We start from the raw sequence: 24,119 nt of genomic DNA, 5'->3' as shown, positions 1-24,119 counted from the left end.
CATTCAATTAGTGGCAATATTTTAGAAACGGCACTTTGTGGTTTCTGTCATGTCCCATCATGCCTCATGTTTTCTTTTTTTTCTCTTTTGTATAATCATTTCCTGTTTTATTGTGATGAGTCTAACCTTTCCCTCTTGTTTGAGATTTACACTTCCTGCCATTGTATGTTTCCCGCTCCTGAGATTGTCGACCCCGCTCCTAATGTGTTGCACCTGTGTCTAATTGTCTTCCCCTCTGTGTGCTCCCCTGTCTTATGTGCCAGTGTGTCTTCATTCCTTGTGACAAGCGTATTCGCAATTCTCTTCTCAGTTCTGGTGTTTTGACTATTGTTTTCTTCGACGTTGAGTTAGGCTCTGCCCCTGGTTTTGTCTATCTCCCTGCCTGTGTACCAAACCTGTTTGAAGTAAAGACCCTGCCTCTGAGTCCTCACCTCGTGGTTCTGATAGTTCCAAGTTCCTGTGCACAAAACCAGGTCCCGGACCTTAACCTCATCCGACATGTTGGGAGATTAACTGGGGTTGCTGACTCGGATCCAGGCCCCATCACCCAACCTCACTAATGCTTTTGTATGGGAGCAAATCCCTGCAGCCTCTACAGGCTCTAAGATCTGGTCTAAAGCCTGGAAGTAGCAGGGTGGAGGCTGTTGTAGCAGCAGCTTAAGGTTCATCGTTTTGATGTTCAACAAGAACATTTAGGTGAAATGTGTCGGTTGTCCACATACTTTTGGCAATATGGTCTGTTCCATTTATGCACACTGGTCAGGGATCTTGTGTAGTCTAGAGCTTTCTAATGTCTTCTTATTATTATTATTTTTTTTATTATTATGTGGTTAGGACTAAGCCATATTGGTATGCGATCTACCAGATGAGCCACTATGCATCTCCTCTAATGTTTTATTTTTTATTTGTATATTTATTTCTCTACTTATCTAAATGCTGCTCCTACCTTCCTCTGCAGTCGGTTTACTGTGCTGCTGTCTTCCTAAATGTTCCTCATGGGATCAATAAAGTGTTATCTAATCTATTTCACTGTGATGTGACAAGAAACCTGCAGGAACTTGAAATGCAGGATGTGGTCTGTCACAAAGACCATTTTCAAAGTTGTGTGTTTTCAACCAAGTCGTTAAAGTTAGGTGTTAGGGTGTATTCGTGTCAGTCAGACGAGCTGGCCAGCAAGAAAATCTCAGGCTTTTTCTTGTCTTTAAGAGTTTAAAACACACAGATTGACCGAGGATTCAGTCACCGAAATCTTATTTTTGTATCATGTGTTGGCAAAATCTAACAGGAGACGACCAATGAAATGGATTTTTCTCTGAAGAGAAAGCTCTGCTCAAAACTGGTGCAATATTTTGAGTTACTCAGTCACTGGTGGCGTGTAACTGCCAAATGCAATTTGAAGACGAGATATGTAAGAGAGCAGAAAGTGGTGCAGATAGAAGTCATTCTGAGTTAGAGTGCGCCTCCTGCTGAGCCTGCGCTGCTTCTTTTTTCTCCTCTCTGCTCATTGTTGATGATGGGGGAGGCGCTTCCTGCAGGTCAGCAGGTGTTCTGCATGGAAATGGGACCCGGACGCACACTGAACCCATCAGCAGCTCCAGGTGCACGCACAGCCAAGAGAGTCGATCTCATCTCTGAACTTCTGACCCCGTTGATGAGCTCTGCGAATGTACAGAGGGAGAGGCTTTACATCAAACTTTAATGCTGATGGTAAGATGATATAACATGATATCGTAATGCAGCGTGGGCTCAAAATAATGGGATGAACTGAAACATAAAGCAGAACATGTCACAAAGCAGCACAGGGCTGCGCAACGCAGAAACAGATCAATGAAAGGACGCCCCCTGCAGAGAGTTGAATTCAATCGCAAGTAAACAAAAAGAAATCACAGTTTTACACTTTATGATTGACAGGTGACCTTTAGATGAAACTATGGGACTTTTGTTAAACAGCTGTGGCCACAAGTGACAATGACAAGATAATGGTAAATGCTAAAAAACAGGCCCACAGCAATATGATTTTATTTAAATATGGCGTTTTAAAACCAAAACAACCTCTGTCCAAACAAGTGTTTTATCAGAAATAATCTCTGTTCATACTAACACACCTGAAAACACATATCACATATCATTAATACATCATATTAATATAAACTCGGCATGCATATGACAGTGTAAACAGGAAGGAGACTGTCTGCTCTGCAGTTGGTTAGGTGCAGAAAGTGCTACGAACAAGGAACATCAGAGGCAGTTGTACTGTGATAAGGTGCAGAATATAAGTGCACAACAGTTGTCAGCAAAGACAGCAAGGTCACCAAAGCTCAGAAGTTGTTATCCACGTTGCATTCACTTCTGATGGTTGTGACCCAATCAGGAGTCTCCGTTGTTCCACCTGATAATTGATCAATTGTGTGGATGCCAAGCATAAACATAGCAAAAGTGGCACGTTTTAAAACTAAAATGTTTTCAGTGAGGATGAAGCACAGGAAGAGAAGGGCCATCAAGCAGGTGAACATACACAGTAAAACCCACCTAACTTTCTGACTGAGCTTTGCTACATCAGCCAACAAGCTACTGTTCATACCAGACCAAGAAAGTCTGTACTCGCGGCACCATTGAGTGTATTGATTAGAGGAAAGGTGCATTTTGTTTTATCATTTCTATTTTTCATTTTTAAGAAAAAAATGTAAGTTTTATTTCCTCTCTAAGTGCAGAAACATCAGCAATGATGTATCAAAGGGTTAGGGTTCAAAAAACACAAAATTAGATTCCTTTACTGATCTTTGGATGGATGCATTTTACTGAACAAAATCTGACGGAAACAGTAAATTGTGAGCGCACACTGTATGTGGAGAGGTGGACGGAAGTCAGTGTTCAAGGTTTTCAGTTAGCTCCAGATGAAATGAGTTACAGTGCTATCCCAATGGTAATAAATCATGTAGCCGTCTTGAATGACAAGCCTTTCTTCTCCTTCGCCTTCATTCCTACTGGAAGTGCAGTCGGAGGGAGATTAGACATGTGTGTTTGATTTCATTAAATCCAGAAGGAATGTGCAGCTCCCACCATCGAAAGGTGCAAAGGTCCCATGCAAAGGTTCTGAAATTACAATTTTCCTCTGTGCGTTGTGCTATTCTGCATGAAACAGAGCATTTAAAGGTACTTTATTCAACTTTTTTTGAAATATTCATTTGAAGATTAGTTAGTGTTTAAATGCTAATCACCAACAGGAATGAATACAATTGAATCACTTGGAGCACATCCATGGAACCAAGGTTGTTACTGAATAAAAGCATCCCCTGATCTATGCTAGTGCTGGTAAAGTAAAGATGAAGGTTTTACATGATGGGAGAAATCAGCTTGTCTGCCACTGTCATCATCACATTTTATAAAATTCATTTTTTGATATATGGAAATGCAAATGCAGGATGCACCGTCGGAAAAGAAAATGAATCTTCACATGCAAAACTAGGGCCTAGCCTTTGTTATTATTAATTATATTATGTAAGATAAACATTATTAGTATCTAAAGTAAGCCAGATTACCTGGACACCAAGCAAAAATGTGAAGTATAGGTAGTTTTTATACTGTTTGTTACTCTTCTGTTGATGTGTTTTGTGATGTGCGTTGTCTGTGTTAAGCTTTAAAACATGAACATCAGCTGTTAAATGTGGTATTATTGTCTTTCATGTAATCCTGTGTGGAACATCCCATTTAAATGGTTCTGTATTAATAATTGATTTCATGCATAGACTATTGTGAATTATCACAAAGGAGAAAGTTGTGTTTCAATCATCATTTTTTTTTACATTTTGTTCATTGTTCTTTGTTGTGTTTAGGTCTCCTTCCACCAGCAAGACTTCAGCGAAAACATAAGGAGTGTTGCCATGGTTACCTGCAGTTTAATACACCTTGTGCACTTATTTAAAAGGCTGGTTAAACTGTTCTCCAGAGCCATGGTAGACAAGACCTAATGTACAGGTAAGTATCAGCCAGTTAGAAACATGCTTTCTGTTGCCGTAGCACATATCAGTGTCCAGCACCAAAAAAAGGTGTATTCCTTTATATGAATACTGCAAGAAAATCCTCAGGTAAAGGTAATCCGGTAAATACCAAAACATGTGCTTGTGTCTACATGCACACACACAGACACAAATCATCTTATTCATACCTCGCAGGTTTTCTCCAGTGGGAGGGCAGGGGGAGCTCAGGTATGCTGCCGGTGTGCAAATGTAGCTGTGAGCTGGAGAGAGAGCCGGCCTCAAGGCCTCTGGCCCACATCAATATTATAGCACAGTGGACCGAGGAGAAGCTGATCAAATATTCATCTATCACCCCTCCTCTCGTTCTCTTTCTTACAGCTCTGCTTCTCTCAAGCTACAGTGGGCTGTAACACACTGAAAACGCACACACACACACACACGCGCGCACACACACACACACACACACACACACACACACACATACACACGGTCTCAGCTCACTTCAACCCTGAGTGGAAGAGGCTCCGCTTGTGTGTTCAGTTATTTAGAGTTCCTGGGGGAGTGCTTGGGTTAAGTGTTACATGGAGTGAGAGCTCCGTTTGGGGTCAAACACAGAACAAGGACGCTGTAACACTGAGGAAAGGTTGTGCTGTTCAAACAGACCGACAGTGTAGTCCATCCCAAGCGCGAGAGCTAACCTGCACCTGCGCAGAGTCAAAGAAATATGAAGCAAACAGCACATGTTGCGGTAGATGTGGATCTAATTTGCTTTTTCTGAAAGGAACTCAAGTGGTCGATCGATGGAGCGGGTTCAGATTTCTTTGATGTGTTCAGGGGTTTTTACTGCAACTTTTAAGTCAAACTTCACAGCTGAAAGTTTTCACTTCCCTGCAGCTGAAAATCTGGATCTTGCTGACCTCCAGTGGTGAAAACTGATGGGTCATTTCTGATGATGAGGTGAAAGATTACAGTGGCGTGAAAGTGTGACATTCAGTGTGTATGGACAAAGTCATTTAGAAAACAATTAGACATTCAGCTCCATTTTCAGCAGAAAATCAGTTGCTTCTTTCTGTGCTGTGCTTTTTATCTTTATACCAATACAGCAGATTTCTTGAGAGGCCAGAGGGCAGGAGTCACAAGCATTTTTTTTTTTTTTTTTTTTTTGTCGAATCACCTCTGAAAATTTAATGCTAAGATTGAATCATATATATTTAAATTCATTTTCATCTTCATCTCCTTAACTTTTCTTTTTCTATCTGTTTTTGTTGAAAGATCAATAGAGTGAATTTTGAAAGAGACCAGGCTGCAAATTTGTCAAAGTGGAGTCCCATCAGCTAATTCAATAAAAAAATTCAAGTGTAAATGAAGTAGTGAGCAGATTATTCTTTATTATTTCTGTATTTAAATTACAAGTGTTTTCTATTAGCATTAAAAACTGCCAGTGAAACCTGCATTCATTGGGTTTGATGCTAACTGCTTTATTGCATGAATTATCAGCTCAGTGATGATCTGCAAACTGTATTATGGCTGGTCTCATCAGCAAGGTGTTTCCGTCCACAGATCTGCTGCCCACTGGAGGTTTTTTTGTTTTTGTTTTTGAGACTGTTGCATGTGAAAGTCCTTGAGATGAGCAGTTTCATAATTACTCAAACCAGCCCTCCAACAATCGTACCATGTTCAAAGTGACTGTGACTGAGATCACGTTTTATGAGTGTAATTTGCTTTTATTTAACTTTATCTCTACAAGGGAAGACAAAGGTCACACTTCAGTTGAGCTGTTCAGTACGTTCAGCATCACTTGATTGTTTCCCGCTTATTGTCTGTTACTGTAACTTGTCTGTTAACAATAATAAAGGCACATTTGACTATGAATGATCAGAGTTGGACACAAGCCTACAATCCACTTGAAGAGAGGACAGATACATTTCATTTTGAGAGATTTTGCAAAGAAAATCAAGGAACCGACATCAAAAAATAAATTAATTCATTAAAATAGAAAATGTATTTCTGTGGTATTTTTCATCCTCTGTAGTAATTTGTGCTATTGTGAAAAAATTAAAAAGCACATGTGTAAGGAAGTAAATGGGAAATTCCTTGTTTATTACAATGACCAATTGAGACAGTGAGTCAAAGGGGCAGGAATGAGACTAATAACAGCTGTAACACAAAGTCCAAAGATAAGTGAGAACTAGAACAATATGGAAGAGAGATTTATAGAACACGTGATCAGATATGAACTAAAAATAAAAGTTTATGGTAGAAAAAAATGTTTAAATGCTTCTGAAAATCTGTTTAAATATGGGTGGATGAATGATTATGTAGTCAAATCCATCTATCTATCTGTCAGACTGCCAGAACGGAAACAGGTGGCAGCAATGTTTGTGTTTGAGTCGACAATAAACCTGCAGGGACAGGGACTGAATGACAGGCGGAACAGGATTTAGATCACATCCTTGCCTGTAGACGGGTAATAAAAGCAGACAGCAGAAGGTGTTGCCATGAAAGATTAATCAATAAAAGATATGGACAATACCAAAAGAAGATTCTGTCATTGTTGAACGGAGCCAGGACGCGATTACAGGCTGGGAGATCTCGAACTGAATAATGCACAATGGGCGACTGTAAGACTCAAGCTGAAGAGAAATTAAATCTGGTGAGTCTGGCGGTTAAGAGCTACATGAAAAGAGAGAAAATGGCTGAGAAATTCACTCTTTTTGAAAGTTACCTGAGCTGCCATGTGTGTTCAGAGACTTTCAGAGATCCTGTGTCTCTGAGCTGCAACCACAGCTTCTGTTCAAGCTGCCTGAAAAAATTCTGGGAAAAAGCTAAAAACAAAAACTGTCCAAGTTGTAAAAGAGAATGCTCAAAAGAATGGCATAATGTGAACTTTACACTGAAGGAACTGTCTGACTCCTTTGCTGGGAGACACAAAACTGAACCATCTGAAATAGAAAAAGGAGAGAAGAAAGTGGAGGTGGTTTGTAGTAAACATCTGGAAGAACCTAAGTTGTTCTGTGAAAATGAAAAAAGAGCTGTGTGTCCTGTCTGTGAGTTTTCTCATCATCCAAATCACAAAGTGGTTCCTGTGGAACAAGCAGTCAGTGACCTGAAGGAGCAGCTGAAATCTGACTTAAAGTCTCTGCAGGACAAGAGGAACAAATACAAACAAGTGGAGAAAACATATAATAAAGTGATTCAACACTCCAAGAAGCAGCTGTTGTCCACAGAGAAGCAGATCAGAGCAGAGTTCAACAAGCTGCACCAGTTCCTGAAAGAGGAAGAGGAGTCCAGACTGGCAGCTCTGAGGGAGGAAGAGGAGCAGATAGGGAAGACTATCAGCAGAGAGATGAAGAGGATTCAGGAGCAGATCTCCTCTCTGTCAGACAGTATCTGTGCTGCTGAAGAAGACCTGCAGAAACACAACGTGCCGTTCCTCAGCAGCTATAAACCCACTCAGACCAGAGCCAGAGCCCAGTGCTCACTGTCAGATCCACAGCTGCTCTCAGGAGCTCTGACAGATGTGGCCAAACACCTGGGCAACCTGTCCTTCAGAGTCTGGGAGAAGATGAAGGAGAAGGTCCACTTCAGTCCTGTCATTCTGGACCCAAACACTGCAGAGTCCTGTCTCCATCTGTCTGATGATCTGACCAGTGTGAGAAATGGAGACACAAAGCAGCAGCTCCCTGACAATCCAGAGAGAAACACTAAGTATGCAAAGGTTCTGGGCTCTGAAGGCTTCAGCTCAGGGAAACACAGCTGGGAGGTGGAGGTGGGAGACCATCCTGTCTGGACTGTGGGTTTGGTTAAAGAGTCAGTTGACAGGAAGGGAGAGATATTTGTTTCACCAGAATATGGAGTCTGGTGTTTATCACAGCGCAGTGGAAAATACACCAATGTTATTGGTGAGACTGTCACAGTGAAGAAGAGTCTCCAGAGGATCAGAGTCCAGCTGGACTATGACAGGGGGGAGGTGTCCTTCTACAACCCTGAAGACATGACTCACATCTACACTCTCAGAGACACTTTCACTGAGAAACTCTTCCCATATTTCGGAGTTGGAAAAGCTGGTGATGCCAAAACCACTGATATCAAAATGTGTCCCTCTGAGATTCTCTGTGATGTTCAGGGATGTTAGTTTTTCTATCGTGATGGTTTGAGGTTTATTACTCTCTAAACTCATCATCACACTTTACAGCCAACCGAGCTTCTCCACCTGCTCACCTGTCATTTAGTCTTTAAAACAGCTTTGATTTGCTGTCGAGGGTCACTCAAATATTTCGCTCCTTGTTTCTGGGCTCTGGATCAATTATCCAGAATTGTGTTAATGTACAAAACTGAAAACTTGAACAACTCAACAACTGTTTTCAACTGAAAAGTGAATAGTTTCTTTTCAGAAACTGTTCAAACTACTACATATATACTGTGACTTCACTGTCTGTTTAGATCAGATTATAAGAAGCAAAGTAAACAACAGGTGATCCAGAGAAATTAAAGAAATAATTATATCCAGTGTACTGATGCTTTGATTGTTTGTTTGTGACAGTTTGTTCATCGTCACTTTTATTTTTTGATCTTCTTGTGTTTTTTGATGATTTGATGAGTTTTGAATCTGTTGTTTTATACTTTGAAAACAGGTGTTTTAATATAGTTTTATATTAATTAAGTCTTTAATTACAGTGCTTCTGACCCATCAATGATTAAAACTTCATTTTTGTTATTAAAAGAACACATTTATTTCTGAGACTCTTTAAATCTCAGTTTTCAGAACACAGTTTATCTAAATCTGAATATCAACTCTTCAACATTTACATACAGAAAAAAAAAATCCTTTTGTTACATCAAATCACAAATTAACTGATTACATGTAAAGAATCAGGAAATAACCAAAAATATCAAGAGTAGCCAAAAATATCTGAAGAATAAATTCTTGCATGTTGGAGAAAAGTTGTGCAACTTGTTTAATTTTGATGGGGTTGTGTTGATTTTCATACTGGACAGTTCTTCACTGTGTGAGAGGTCTCACAGTTAGAAACAGTCAGAAATCTCATCTAATTATTTCTCTGGTACAGATCTGCCATAATCCTGTAGCTGATGTTTAGAAAGTTAAAGAACGTCATTAAACAACTTCTCTTCTTGAAAGACATTTTTTCAATCATCATTGTTTTCTTGTTTGATTTTAATGTGAAATTTCTCTGGACTCTTGGAAGAATTATTGCTACAAGAAAAGAAACAAATGCAGATCTGAATGAAGAAAGAGAAAAGTACATCCTGAGAGGAGATTTTTTATTTTACAAGTAAAAAATGTAAATTTACTTTCAAAGACAAAACTTGATGTTATGACATGTTACTTTCAAGAGATTGTAGAGACATCAACAGACTATTCATGTGTTGTTTACAACGTAAGAATCTGATCATTAGTTATTTGTTCTGCTTTTGTTCACTCCTCACTAAAACACAAACCTCTCCTTGTTTCATATTTACTGAGTTGTAGAAATGTTATAATCTATGTAATCTCTACTCTGTATAATCTTAGTCAAGAACAAGAAGAAAATATATCAGAACAATTCAACATTTTATTTATTTTTTATTAAATATTATTTCATTTGCCTGCAGATGACTGTTCAAACACTGTACTGTTCAAAACAAAGAGTCTCTGAAACACATCCTGACAGCTCAGTGTTTCTTCTGTCATTTTGTCTTTAAAACAGCTTTGATTTGGTGTCGAGGGTCACTAAAATATTTAGCTCTGTTGTGCACAGGTAGGGGCAACTTGGTTATTGGCATATAATATTAATGATTATCAGTGATAATCACCATTATATATATATATAGATGTTTACTACAAGTAGTAACTTCGGGGCACCACCCTGTCACCAGGGACCAATGACCAAATTGATGGCTCAAAATGCAGTCTCAGAAGGTTAATTGAAGGGTAAATTCGAGCAGTACGCATGTCAGACCAGGTCCCCAGGCACACCAACCATTCTGCCAACAGGTCAGATGCCAGAACCAGAGAACTGATGGTCCTAAACAGTTCCATAAACATTGAAAACCGCAACAACAAAGTTCCTTTCAACAGAATAGGAAAGTCTGGTTTAAACAGAATCAACCACAATGTGAAGTATGATGGCAAAGCCTCAACTCCTTCCAAAGAGGAGGACATCCATCAACAAAATATAGCAGACATCATATGAGAGCGAGTGGCCAAGATGGTGCGACAGATGGGTGGCCTCCAGTGTACAAATGGGTCCATGCCAATTAAATCAAACTGCATAAGCCATCCCCACTCTCAGGAGTGGAGGCAGCCTCTTCACCAACAAAGGGGAAGCAGCCTCAAACATAGAGATGAAGTCAAAGATGTCAGACTGTGTTTTCACCTGTCGTTCTTCTGTTGGAGAAAAGTCCTCATCATGTGACGTGTGACTGGAAGGTTTTTGTCAAATATTACTGTAAAACATCTGAGTCTGTCTGAGCTGCGTTTGTTCTCACTGTCAAGGTTTTTCAGTCCAAATATAAAGTGTTATATTTCATTTGTTTGTTCACTTCTGTCTGAGTCACTTTTACAACAACACAAGCAAATTGAGATCCAAATAAACAAACTGATAAAAGTAATTTCAGGAAAGTTACATTGTGTTTAGTGGGAATTAGTTTAACTGCTGAAAACACAAGTTAAGGTGATGAGAAATTAGCATTTTACACAGGTTGAATATGAATGTGTCTAAAAAATAATTTATGTTCATCTCCTCAACAACACTGTCTTTAAGAAACCACTTTCATCTGTTACGTCCCAAAGAGGTCCAGGGGAGTGGGGAAATAACACAGTAGAAATAAAACGGGGAGAAGGAATAATCGGGAAACCAAGGTAAGGTTGCACATAAGGTAATTTATTATAAAGTAAATACGGTAACCAAAATCCTTTAACAGTAACGAAAAACGAGCTCCGGGAAATAGGTGGAGCCGGTAAAGACTTGGAAAAAAAAAAAACATCAGGAGCGATAACCTAAGACAGAAGATACCCTCCCATCCACAGTAACATGCAGACAGAATCTCGTTTATACACTTTGAATAAACTGGCCCACTGGCCGACAACAATAAACTTAGAGCTGTCACCACTCGCTAGCACACACAGCTGTCATCTGGCATACTGGCACTCGCACACCTCAGCTCCCAGCCAACCGGCTCTCATGAGCAATAGGACACCGGTGCGCTCACCCACTCGCTGCAGGAGGGGCGTACCTGGAGGGGCAGCAGACAAAAAACACAACACAACACTACAGACTTAACACCCCCTCTCATAAGAACAAAAATCTTTTTTTTTTTTTTTTCCACGCAGAGGGAACAATACAACACATATTACCTTAGGGCCACCAGTTAATGTTACCTGTGCTGTAGAAACGACTTTACTCAAACATGGGACAGCGCATCAGCAACCACATTTTCTGCTTCCCTCTTGTGCCTGATCTCAATGTTAAAACCTTGAACCAGCTGGGCCCAGCACATCAACCAATGGTTGTGGTTGTACATGCCAGCTAGGAAAACAAGAGGATTGTGGTCAGTGTATACAATTACTGGAGATGGACTAGAGCAGACATACACCTTGAAATGCTGCAGGGCCAACAGCATGGCTAAGGTCTCCTTCTCAATGGTGGAATAGTTCAACTGGTGCCGCTTAAACTTAACTGAGAAGTAGCACACGGGATGGGACACACCTCCCTCGCCATCCTGTAGCAACACAGCACCAGCTCCTGAGGCACTGGCATCCACTTCAAGCTTGAAGGGAAGAGAGAAGTTAGGAGTAGCTAGGACAGGGGCACTGCAGAGAAGGGATTGGCAGCGTCAAAGGCATGTTGACACTCATCTGACCACTCAACTGCTTTCCTGTGATACCGCTTCTTCATACTGACCTGAGAAGAGGCGAGGGCCTCCTTCGCCAACGAGCTTGCGGGATGCAAATGCTACCTACGCTGTGACACAAAATCCTGCATATTAGTTTTTGAAGAAGATTCAGCGAGCAACTGCTCCTTCAACACCTTCAGTGGGCCACGCACATGTTGACCAAACACCAGTTCAGCTGGGCTGAACCCAAGGGACTTCTGTTTTGCATCATGTATGGCAAAGAGAACAAAAGGCAGCCCTTCATCCCAGTCTCCCCGTGTCATAAAAGTATTTCTGCAAAACTCACTTTAAGGTCTGATGCTAGCGTTCAAGTGCACCTTGTGACTCAGGATGGTAGGCACTGGACACTGAATGAGACACACCTAATGCCTGAAAAGTTTGTTTAAAGGTCCTTGACAAAAAAAATTGGTTCCTTGGTCAGTTTGCACAACTTTAGGTAGTCTGAAGGTGGTGAAAAACTTGGTCAAGGATTTAGTGATGGCCAGTGCAGTGATTTTGCATAGGGGAACTGCATCAGGAAAACGACACTCACAGAGACGCTTTCACTGAGAAACTCTTCCCATATTTTGGTGTTGGAAAAGCTGGTGATGCCAAAACCACTGATATCAATTTTTTTTTAGTCCAAATAAATATGATGTAAAGTTATTTTTATTTTGGGTGTTCACTCCAGTCTGAGTAACTTTTACATAGATACAAGCAAACTGACATCTAAATAAACAAATTGATTAAAGCAGTTTCAGGAATGTTTCATTGTGTCTTAGTGGAATTTACTTTGAAAACTGAGACCACAAGTTATGGTGATGAGAAATTAGCATTTTAAACAGTTTGAATATGAATGTGTCCGACAATATTTGATGTTCATCTCCTCAACAACACTGTCTTTAAGAAACCACTTTCATTATGATGTTTATAATTTCAAAATATGTCTGACAAACACCTGATGAACAAGGAAATTCTGTTGTTGGGAATCAAGAGGAAAATATGAAACTGTTGTTGACCTCCTGACAGCACCATCTGCTGGTGACAAAGCAACATGTCAATATTTTCTACTGGTGATAAATTAACCAATGACAGAGGAGAAGAAAATGAAAGTAGATTTTGACATTGCTGAGCAAAGGTGAAACGCCATAAGAGGGTGTGAGATCTCTGCTGGGTAACACATGTTTGGATAATTTTTCAGAAATCAAGTGAAGAGACAGTAACTTGGTGAGTTTTCCTGTTGACATATAATACTAAGGAAATGGCTGAGAGAGCTCTCCTTGAAAGTTTCCTGAGCTGCCATGTGTGTTCAGAGACTTTCAGAGATCCTGTGTCTCTGAGCTGCAACCACAGCTTCTGTTCAAGCTGCTTGAAAAAATTCTGGGAACAAGTTGAAAACAAAAACTGTCCCATTTGTAAAAGAAAATCCTCAAAGGAATTTCTATTTATAAACTTTGCACTGAAGGAACTGGCTGATTCTTTTGCTGGGAGTCAGAAATCTGGATCATCTGAGACAGAACTGGGAGAGAAGAAAGTGGAGGTGGTTTGTAGTAAACATCAAGAAGAGCCCAAATTATTCTGTAAGGATGAAGACAGAGCTGTGTGTCCTGTCTGTGAGTTTTCTCTTCACCAGAGTCACAAGGTGGTTCCTGTAGAACAAGCAGTCAGTGACCTGAAGGAGCAGCTGAAATCTGACTTAAAGTCTCTACAGGACAAGAGGAACAAATACAAACAAGTGGAGAAAACATACAATGAAGTGATTCAACACTCCAAGAAGCAGCTGTTGTCCACAGAGAAGCAGATCAGAGCAGAGTTCAACAAGCTCCACCAGTTCCTGAAAGAGGAAGAGGAGTCCAGACTGGCAGCTCTGAGGGAGGAAGAGGAGCAGATAGGGAAGACTATCAGCAGAGAGATGAAGAGGATTCAGGAGCAGATCTCCTCTCTGTCAGACAGTATCTGTGCTGTTGAAGAAGACCTGCAGAAACACAACGTGCCGTTCCTCAGCAGCTATAAACCCACTCAGACCAGAGCCAGAGCCCAGTGCTCACTGTCAGATCCACAGCTGCTCTCAGGAGCTCTGACAGATGTGGCCAAACACCTGGGCAACCTGTCCTTCAGAGTCTGGGAGAAGATGAAGGAGAAGGTCCACTTCAGTCCTGTCATTCTGGACCCAAACACTGCAAGCCCCTGGCTCCATCTGTCTGGTGATCTGACCAGTGTGAGACAGGGAGACACAAAGCAGCAGCTCCCTGACAATCCAGAGAGACACAGTAATTATGCCAGTGTTCTGGGCTCTGAAGGCTTCAGCTCAGGGAAACACAGCTGGGAGGTGGAGGTGGGAGACCTTCCTGACTGGACTGTGGGTTTGGCAAAAGAGTCAGTGAAAAGAAAGGGAGAACGAAAAGCTTCACCACAATATGGAATCTGGTGTTTATTACATGGTGATGGAAAATACACCAATGGTGATGGTAAGACTGTCAGAGTGAAGAAGAGTCTCCAGAGGATCAGAGTCCAGCTGGACTATGACAGGGGGGAGGTGTCCTTCTACGACCCTGAAGACATGACTCACATCTACACTCACAGAGACACTTTCACTGAGAAACTCTTCCCATATTTAAGTGTTGGAAAAGCTCGTGATGCCAAAACCACTGATATCAAAATGTGTCACTCTGAGATTTCTCTGTGATGTTCAGGGATGTTAGTTTTTCTATCATGATGGTTTGAGGTTTATTACTCTCTAAACTTTATTTAGCTCCTTGTTTCTGTGGTCTGAAATGAATTATCCAAAGTTGTTTTTTATGTGCATCGCAGTTCAATAACTGTTTTAAACTGAAAAGTTACTTGTCACATTTGTTAAAGTACTTTGTACACACTCTGACTTATTCAGAGAAATTTTATAAACCTTTATGGGCTACAGGTACATATCAAGACTGATTTTTTTATTTTTAATTGTTTTTAGCCTGACTAGCAGAGCCCTATTTCAGTCAGATGTCATACTGTACTATTTCAGTACTAAACTGTACTTTATTTTGGGTTGTGGGTAATTTTTTTTAATTTTTTTTTATTTTTTTGTCTACACTCAGAGAGACACTTTCTGCAAGGGTGTCTTATCTCAGATGATTTTCAATATCTGGTTTTAGGTTTAGATGGTTTTAGAACAGCTCTGACTGAAGCAAATCCATCCAATAATCTCCCAGTGTGTCTCAGTTTAAATAATTATTCATGGGTTCTGTTACAGGTGGTGAACAACATATGTTTATTATATTCATTCTTCATTTGCATTTTTATAATAATTATTCATAATCTCTTTCATCTGTGGCTATTGTCCCACCAATGCCATTAATTATATCATGATGAACCCCCAGAATTTATTTATTTATTCGTTTGACCCACATTTGTTGAAATTAATGATTTTTCATGAAGAAATTTTATCCGTAACGGGTAGTTTTGAAGTAAAAAATAAAAATTATAAAGTTTTATTAAAAGTTTTCCATTCATTTACTCCTCGAGATGCCGTATTTGTAAAGATAACGCTCTTATTCTGAAAAACCCCCAAGCGGAAGCATTGTGTTAGCAGCATGTGAGGTAAACAAAGGCCGTCCGACGTCCGCAGGTGTGGTACCGATGTTCTCACACATTTTAATCTACACTCGGTGTATCTGGATGTAGGTCTGTCTCTTTCAACCCGGTCATTTTGGAGTCGTTGTTACCGCTACGAGTAATTCGGGCATTTCACAGTCGAGCATGCTAACTGCTAACGATAACAGCTAATCAACATAGCTAGCTACTGTACTACTGACCACGCTTTGTAAGTGTAAACATAACGGTTTAAACATAGTTGACCATTTCCTACTGTCAGCACAAATGCAAAGTGATTTGGGGTAAATTAATTTGCCGCCATTTATAAAAGATCACACAAATGATAAAGAACTACTGTGGGTGATGGAGCTAGCTCTTCAGCAAAAAGCTGCTGAACAGTATATGTTCACATTTACTCTCATCTTCCAGTGTGTTTATAAAAAACAACTGTCAGCCGTTTTTAAATGAGCTATTTCTGCTCATGTAGAGCTAAACCGATGAGTCGAGAAGGCGACTGACAGAAAAATAATCCTAAACTATTTTGATCAAGTCTATCAAATACTCTCATTGTAAACTGAATATATTTGTACTTGAGATTGAACCAAACAAAAGACTTAACTATGGATTTATCAGCTGCCTAATCAATAATGACAATAATCATTAATATCTGCAATTTATCTCTAATAATCATCTCTATATGTTCCAATTGTTTAGATTATGTATAGACTTTGTTTTGATTCTAACATCTATTGAGTAAAACAGTTTCTTACTCTTAAGAGAAGAAGTTTACATTTGGCTAGTTTACATTTTTTAAATGTCTCTATTATAAACCGAAGGCTGGATTTAGTCCCTCATTTAAGACTTGTACTGATCATTTTATCATTGTTTTATTATATTCTGTGGTTTATCTTGTTTCTTATCCTTTCCAGCCAAATCAATCTTTCATCAATTCTTTCTCTGTCATGGCCACAGGGTGCAATATTGTTTTGTAAACCACACTCTCACCTCTGTTACGTTTGCACAAGGTTAATAAAGTTGGGTGTTTTGAAATACAAATACAAATGCATTGTGACTATGAACTGAATTTTCCTTTTTTTTTTTTTGCTCTGTTAGGACGTGTATCTAAGAAAATAAGAGATTTCAAGCAACAAATTGATAGGTATGGAGAACCCAACATCAAATAAGAGCCTCCTAACCTGTCAGTCGTGGGTGGGCCAGAACGGCTGGTCCACAACTTCAACTCAAGGACCCCCCCTCAACTCAGTGGCCAGCTCTCAGCATCTCAGCTTGTGCTTGTCTTCTGAACAGAGACCCTCCTACGACCACCTGCACACGTCCAATCAAAGCTGTCTGAGCGACCTCAGCACCTTATCATCCACAAACAGCTCTCATCACTCTGTCCTGTACAAAGCCTCTCACATTAGCAGCAATCTATCATCCACCACGTTATTTGCCAACACTGCTACCCCAAGTGCCTCTCCCCTTATTTCCTGTGCTCAGCAAAGCCATCAGACTTCACCAGTGCTGCTACCTGGAAACCAACAAAAAACTATACCTCAACCATCTGTTCCCCAACCAAACCAAGGACTACAACCTTGCAGGCCCCAACACTTACCTCCTCTCTCACCCCACGACCCTTACAAAGCATCATTTCGACCTCCGTTAACCAATCAGGGTTTAACAAGTGGACTTCAAGATCTGCCTATGAGCCTGCCATCATGTGGACAACGTGTAAGTGCATCTCAAGCTACTCTGGAGGGAGCGAATGTGGAATCTGCTGGTGTTGTTGGATACACTCACAGCTATGACCCATCCACGTCTCAGGAGCAGCCTCAGTGGGTACCTTCGCCACACTGCAGGGGTGAGCTGTGTTTGTAATTCCTGTGCATTACAGTGACAGTGGCATGTTTGTCATGTATTGAAGGATGAAAAGCCTCCTCAATCAAACAATCAGACTTCATTTGCATAGTAGTTTTCATATAAACAATGCAACACAAAGTGCTTTATAGAATAAAAGCAATAAAAACAGACCCCCCCCCCCCCCCCCCCCCCCCCCCCCACACACACACACACACACACACACACACACACACTCCCTCTCACACACACACACACACACACACACACGAAGACAGACATATCTGAAAGGGACCAAGACAATTTGAATTTTTAGATCCTAATTGAGTGTACTGAATTTGAATGATTTAAAAATAGAATGTGTGAACCCAAAAATATATATACTGGAAAAAAAAAATTTAAATTGCACGATTCAGATAGATGATTTTCAGAGTAAAATGTTTAATTGGTAAAAAGTCATTGGTAATTCAATTTATTCATTGGTAATAAGAATTCAGTATATACATTACACAATATACATTACACAATACATTTCAGATTATATATTTAGTTACTTAGATTCAAATCTTTTGGCCATTATTTGCCTCCACATAAGTTCATATTACAGTATTGTACAATGTTGCCTCCTTACCTTGTCTGACTTACCTGTCTTTTCCTCAGGAGCTGTAAGCAAGTGTGTCCCTGATGCAGCTGCTCATCCTAACAACGAGCCATCGCAGGAGAATGTTCCCCCTCTGGTGAGGAAATTAACAGCAAACACCAAAACTTTCCACAGGAGAAAGTTCTGTTGTTTGGTGGTTTATTGTTGGGCACATATTCACAAATACAACTACGGTGTGGTGGATTTTTTTTTACATGTCAGTTTATTCCTACAAAGGTTAACTGACTGTAATAGTGTTTACCAGATGAATTGCTCCCATCGTGTGGTCATTCCAAGCAACAAGAGTTTCACTGAACATCATTACCATTATTTTAGACCTTATATGTTTTTGTTTTGTTTTGGTTTGTTTTTCATCTGCTTTCAGGGCAGCAATGAGATATGGCGATCAGTACTTTTACATCACCGTGCACAACTACTTAAACAACTGGCAGAGATGGATAAACTTGTAAGTTTGTAATTTTTAATTGAAGAAGGTAAATATCATTTCTTTAGTGCTACACAGTATTACTACAAAGTTATTATTATAAACTTATTAAATCCGTGACATTGTAGAGATTATTATAGAAACTTCTACACAGTTGCCCCCATTGACTTTACTCTGTCCCCCTTTTAAGCTGGAATCAATACCTCCAGATGACAGCAGTGATGGGCAGTCTCTACCCACAGCTGTGCGGGTAGGTTTTGTGTATATATATATATATATGGTGTAGCTTGATTTGCAGTGATGTAAAACAATTCATATCTTACATACATGCAAAAATATACTGCACAGCATTGTTTCCACCGTTGGTCTCCTCCATCAATGGATGATTCATTTCAGTGTAAACAAACTAGGACCAGCAATGCACAGCAAGTTGAGGTGTCTGCAGGGAAGAAAAGCTCCATGTTAAAACTGATGACTTATCCTTTTGTTTGTCCACTTCAGTGTGTTACAATAGGATAGTCAAGCTACAACCCCATAAGTGATACATTGTTTTTGTTTTGTTTTTCAGACTGAGTCACGTCTTAAAGCAGATTGTTCATCACCTGCGTCCTATGATGAACAAGACGACACCTGTGATGTGCCACAGGAGACCCTGCCAGCAGGAGAATCAGAGGTAGATACCTTTATTTTATGGGTTTGTTTGTTTGTTAAATCCTTGAAGTGATAGTTTGGGGTGGTTTGGCGTGGTGTAGATTTAGATGAGAGAAGCAGCAGGAGCACCGGCACACAAGCTGAGAGATGTGCTGCTGTGGATGTGGCCATCTGCAAAATGCTTACCGTTCCCCAGTGCATTGTTAGAATTTCCTGCTTTTCTTATGTCTTATGTATGGTAGTAAATGGAATAGCTCTAACTTGGGCTTCATGAATGATGAGTGATGGGAATTTTTCACTGTATTCTGATATTTTATAGAATTAATTAAGAAAATACATTTGAAATTAATTCATTATGAATAAAATTGTTAGTTGCAGCCCTGGAGAAGAAAAAAAAATATATTGAAAATATACACTGATTAGCCACAACATGAACATAGTGGTCACTGTTTTTCACTGGTTTTAACATTGAGATCAGTTCTGATCAGTGCATATTGCTCAGTAAACTCAGACTGTTGGCAAGTGCTCTCTTTTTCGTTGTGCATATTTACTGTAAGTCAGTAATTTAACAGTAAATGACCTAATTACTGGACATAAATTCTTTTGAAATCAAATTAAATTGAAGTCACATGTCACAAGTTTTTGCTTTTCAAATTAGCAGTGCTGAGTTTAAGTTTAGATTTGTGTCTGAAATTGTAAGGGAAAATATTAAATAAAAATACTCAATAGGATTATATTTGCCACAGATTGTGATTGTATTTCCGCGTGCAATTCTTTTTTTACTGTTTTTTCAGAAAAAGGAAAATACCTCAGCGGAGTCAGGGGATGACACTGATCCTGATTACATACCTAACAGTGATGGTGACTTCTCTGATGTCCAATCTGACACTGACTGGGGCTCTTCAGATGAATCTAGTCACAGCTGTTCCTCAACCTCCGCGGACGAAAGATCTCCTCTCCCAGTGAAAAAAAAGGCTAAATTAGGAAGATCTTCGTGTAAGGACAAAGGTACAAAAAAGTCATGTGCAACTAATCCGAAAAAGTCCCCAGGAGCTGTAGTGTTGCCGACTTCAAATTCCAAAGCGCACCGTGTTTACGACAAGAGGAATTACTGTTTGTTTTGCTCTAAGCCACTAGCCAAAATGGCACGGCACCTAGAGACAGTGCACAGCGACAAAGCAGAGGTTGCAGTTGCATTTCAGTATCCTGTGCATTCCAGAGAAAGACAGAAGATATGGAACAAACTAATAAATCAAGGAAACTTTGTGCATAATAAAGACGTTCTGAGGACAGGGAAGGGACAACTTGCTGTCCGAAAAAGACCAAACACGACTGGACAAGCCAAAGACTTTCTCCATTGTCTTTATTGTCGTGGCCTTTATGTGAAGAAAACTTTGTACAGACATATGAGACTGTGCCCAGAGAAAGTGAGGAACGAAAATGAATCGCAGATCGGAAGGAAGCGCATCGCATCGCGGTGTGCGCTCGAAACTTTAGGAGATCTTGGCGTAAGTGATGGCTTTAAGAGCATTTTGTGCGAGATGATATACGATGATGTTACACAAACTGTTATGGATGACAAGATCATCTTGCAGTTTGGCGAGCAAATGTTTAGTCAGCACGGATCTGACATGAGGAAGCATGATTACATAAGACAAAACCTTCGCCAGCTAGCAAGACTTGTGCTGGAGGCTCAAAAAATAACCCCCCTGAAGAACCTGCAGGACTTCTTTTACCCCTCAAGCTTCCGACATGTGGTGTCCGCAGTGAAAGTCTTAGCAGGCTATGACCCAGAAAACAAAACATACAACATCCCTTCCCTCGCCCTCAAGCTCGGCTACCACCTACAGAAGGCCTGTGGTATTGTTGAGAGTAACGCAGTGAGGTGCGGTGATGCGAGTCTGGCAGAGTCTGCGCGGAACTTCCTCTCTGTGTACCAGAAGAAATGGAATGAGCTCATTTCTTCAGGCGCATTAACAGCTCTCAGAGAAACAAAACTGACCACAGAGAAAAAGGTGCCGTTCGCTCAAGATGTGAAGCGCCTGAATTTCCACATGGAGAATGTTCATGTTCTCGCTGAGAAAAACCTCAGAGACAGCCCCTCTGCAGAAAACTATGCCGTTCTGGCCAAGGTGATACTCGCTCGGACAATTATTTTCAACAGGAGAAAACCTGGAGAGATATCAACGATTCAGATAGCAACTTTTATGTCACGAAAAAAGTCAAACGTGCTGGATGACATGGACGTATCTGTCTCCGATTTGGAAAGAACCATGTGTGGGCTCTTCAGTAGAGTTGACATACGGGGGAACTGTGGGAGAATGGTCCCCGTTTTACTGAAGCCCTCATTCGTGTCAGCTATGGAGCTTCTCGTAAAGACCCGCGAGTCATGTGGGGTACCCAGTGAGAATCCCTTTCTGTTTGGCCGACCGAGTGCACTGTCTGCCTACAAAGGGTCAGAGTGCATCCAGCAGTATGTCAAAGAATGTGGCGCTGAAAACCCTGAGGCGCTGACATCGAGAAAGATCAGGAAGCATTATGCAACAATGCTACAGATGTTGAACCTGGATGAAGATGAGGCCAACCAAATCTTAGGCCCTAATAATCAAGTACGAACCCTGCGACAGAACAGCCACACGCAGCTGGGCGGTGTTGGAATGGACTCCGAAGGTAATCACTTTTCAGTTTTTAGGCAATTCACAAGTATAAATGCGAAAACAACAAAGTGAAGATTTGCACAGTTAAAGATTAAATAAAGGGATTTAGATAAGATGCCTGTCTGTAGTTACGTGTAGTATGAAGAGACTTAAGTTTCCAAACGTTACCTGTAATGTAGCAGCTGTGTCATCACTGATTTCCTGATGTCCAAACCTCTGTGCATCTGAGGACCTAAAGTTACAAGTTCTTAATTTTGAGAAACTGTTTAACCCACTGCTTAGAGAACATACACCTGGAATGGCACAAGACACTGGACTTTGTAATTTGATCTGCAGTTGAAAATCACTTCCCACTTGAAAATGCAAAAGTAAACCACTTTGTGATGTAACAGCTGACTTGATATTTTAATTATATCTGAGTAATGTCGAAAGCTTCCTAAATAAATCAGTGCAGTCAAGGCTACATTTAATCAGTTGATGTTAGGGTGAAAACAAGAGGGTGACAGGTACCCTGAGAGACGACTGAGCAACTCGTTGGCTTTGAATGGAGGGTGTCACACAGCTGTAATAACCACAGTGGCCACAACTCAAATAGCTGTAAGGCTGGAAACGTATCTGCAGGCAATGTGTGTGTAAATAGATGGGATACAGTTTGTAAAATAAGACTTTCTCTCTTTGTCTTCGATACAGCGAGGCCGCAACAAGCTGCATCGTGGCATCACACTGAGCTCTCTGGTGCCAACTATGAACCGGCAGATTTTTATCATCAACAGGCACATGGAGCAATGGGAGGCCCAGATGTGGCTGTACCTCCAAAATCTGCCAGCTCAGACAACAAAGGTAGCAATGGTGATCATTAACTGTCTTTCTGTCCCTTTCACTTTGGCTGAGATTTCCATCTTCACAGTACTGGACAAACCTATGTCAGATAAATAGCAACTCACTAGATATATTAGAAGGTCTAGTGGGTTTTAGAGATAAGAAACAAGAGGAGACTGGAAGTTAATTATATGATATTAGTCTTTCTGTTTTGATTTACTGCCGGGATTAAATTTGTTTGGATTGTTTGTTTCAATAGTTTGTTGATTTTTAAAGGAAACAGATGTTCCACTCACCCAATTTCATGTTTAAATTATCTAATGACTGCAGTTTGACATCTGAACACTGATGTGACAACCCTCAACTTAAAAGAATAGGCCACACTTTTCAGATCAATGGGGAGATGAGACAGGATCCCCAGGTCACAGACATAAAAGAAAGAGAGTTTGGATGGTGAAAATAGACAGGATTTGGGGATTTGAAGTCTTTGTCTTCTCTTAGTTTGGAGTCTTTGCCCACAAATGTGGTCAACAATAGAGAGCGTGGCCATTACGATAGTGGTATAAGATAAACCTTCAGCTTCACCTTAAGAATAAGACACTATACTGTGTTATAAACAGAATTTATTTTGATGAATCTTTAGTTTTCTACAGTTGTTTCAGTGATGACAGATGTTCATTCCTTTCTGCTTCCTCCCCAACAGGGTCTCAAAATAAGAGCAAACATAAATGGGAAGAAGCAGAGGTTCGTGCTGTCGAGAGACACATGATGCGTTTCATTCAGGGACACAAGGTGCCTCAGAAAAACGACTGCATTCAGTGTCTTGAGGCTGAGCCGAAAGCCCTGAGGATGCGTTCGTGGAAAGGTGTAAAGGACTACGTCAGAAACAGGATCACTGCCCTTAAAAGACAAAGTGGCACATCCACAAACAGTAACAGGATGGAGCAAGTGGAACCACAGCAGAGTAATGGACATTTTCACCAGTTGTAAATGTGATATTTTTGTTGATGGCAAAATATGTGTTGCGCAGCTTTTGCCTCCTCCACTTTCTTATCCTTCACCCTCTCAGTCTCTATCTCTTACGTGAACATTTCCAACCATTGCGATGGCCACGAATAGATTGATGATTGATCATTTTTGTTCCATTTTATGGTTGTTCTCAGTCATCACTGTTTATTTTGATTACAGTATGTCTTTCTCTGTGATTTTGTCCCTTTCTATTAAGTTCATTTAAACAGACAGTTCATAAATACTCACAAATGAGGTGTTATCCAGATTTAGCTCATGGATAATTTAAGTTTTTGGAGCTGTAAGTTTACCCTCAGCGACCAAGTTATCTGGCATTCTGTACTTTGTTATTCTGTTTGGTATACTAGTATATGGTATTTTGTTGGACTTTGTATAACAATTTACCAATAATAAAGTGCCAAGAATAATATTCTACCAATTTATTTGTGAACAAAAAGATGACTAATCTGTATTCCACACATAAAATGGTGAATGTGTGGTTTTCAGTAATTTGTGCCAACCTGTCCTTGCATATATGGACGACAATCATATCAATCAGTTTCATTCAGGACTTTACTAATGTGATGTTTCAGAAGAATTAGCAACAAATG

General features: G+C 40.3%; 3 protein-coding genes across 7 annotated transcripts; all 3 read left to right on the top strand.

Annotated features, from left to right (window-relative positions):
- The first annotated feature begins 6,517 nt into the window (after positions 1-6,517).
- On the top strand, positions 6,518-8,656 carry LOC139624557 (nuclear factor 7, brain-like). The gene has a single exon (XM_071483784.1). It carries the CDS (start codon positions 6,589-6,591, stop codon positions 8,110-8,112), a length of 1,524 nt encoding a protein of 507 aa, XP_071339885.1. The 5' UTR covers positions 6,518-6,588; the 3' UTR covers positions 8,113-8,656.
- Positions 8,657-12,973: 4,317 nt separating this feature from the next.
- LOC139624558 (nuclear factor 7, brain-like) lies at positions 12,974-14,673 on the top strand. The gene has a single exon (XM_071483785.1). It carries the CDS (start codon positions 13,114-13,116, stop codon positions 14,536-14,538), a length of 1,425 nt encoding a protein of 474 aa, XP_071339886.1. The 5' UTR covers positions 12,974-13,113; the 3' UTR covers positions 14,539-14,673.
- On the top strand, positions 12,977-23,936 carry LOC139624554 (uncharacterized). 5 transcript variants are annotated; one of them, XM_071483780.1, is made up of 9 exons: positions 12,977-13,079; positions 16,545-17,292; positions 17,949-18,025; positions 18,314-18,394; positions 18,564-18,623; positions 18,942-19,046; positions 19,819-21,694; positions 22,372-22,521; positions 23,204-23,643. In XM_071483780.1, exons 2-9 carry the CDS (start codon positions 16,593-16,595, stop codon positions 23,488-23,490), a joined length of 3,336 nt encoding a protein of 1,111 aa, XP_071339881.1. In that variant the 5' UTR covers positions 12,977-13,079; positions 16,545-16,592; the 3' UTR covers positions 23,491-23,643. The 5 variants fall into 5 exon arrangements, with proteins under 5 accessions (XP_071339881.1, XP_071339883.1, XP_071339879.1 ...); XM_071483782.1 differs by lacking the exon at positions 12,977-13,079 and adding an exon at positions 15,376-15,465 and having other exon boundaries at positions 23,204-23,936; XM_071483778.1 differs by lacking the exon at positions 12,977-13,079 and adding an exon at positions 15,416-15,517.
- Positions 23,937-24,119: the final 183 nt, after the last annotated feature.

This window comes from Trachinotus anak, unplaced genomic scaffold (assembly GCF_046630095.1).
Source record: "Trachinotus anak isolate AG129_WGS33_773 ecotype Australia unplaced genomic scaffold, CSIRO_AGI_Tana_v1 ptg000008l, whole genome shotgun sequence".
Lineage (NCBI taxonomy): Eukaryota > Metazoa > Chordata > Actinopteri > Carangiformes > Carangidae > Trachinotus > Trachinotus anak.
The sequence above is the reverse complement of the archived record's forward strand: the minus strand, read 5'-3'. Positions and strand labels throughout refer to the sequence as shown.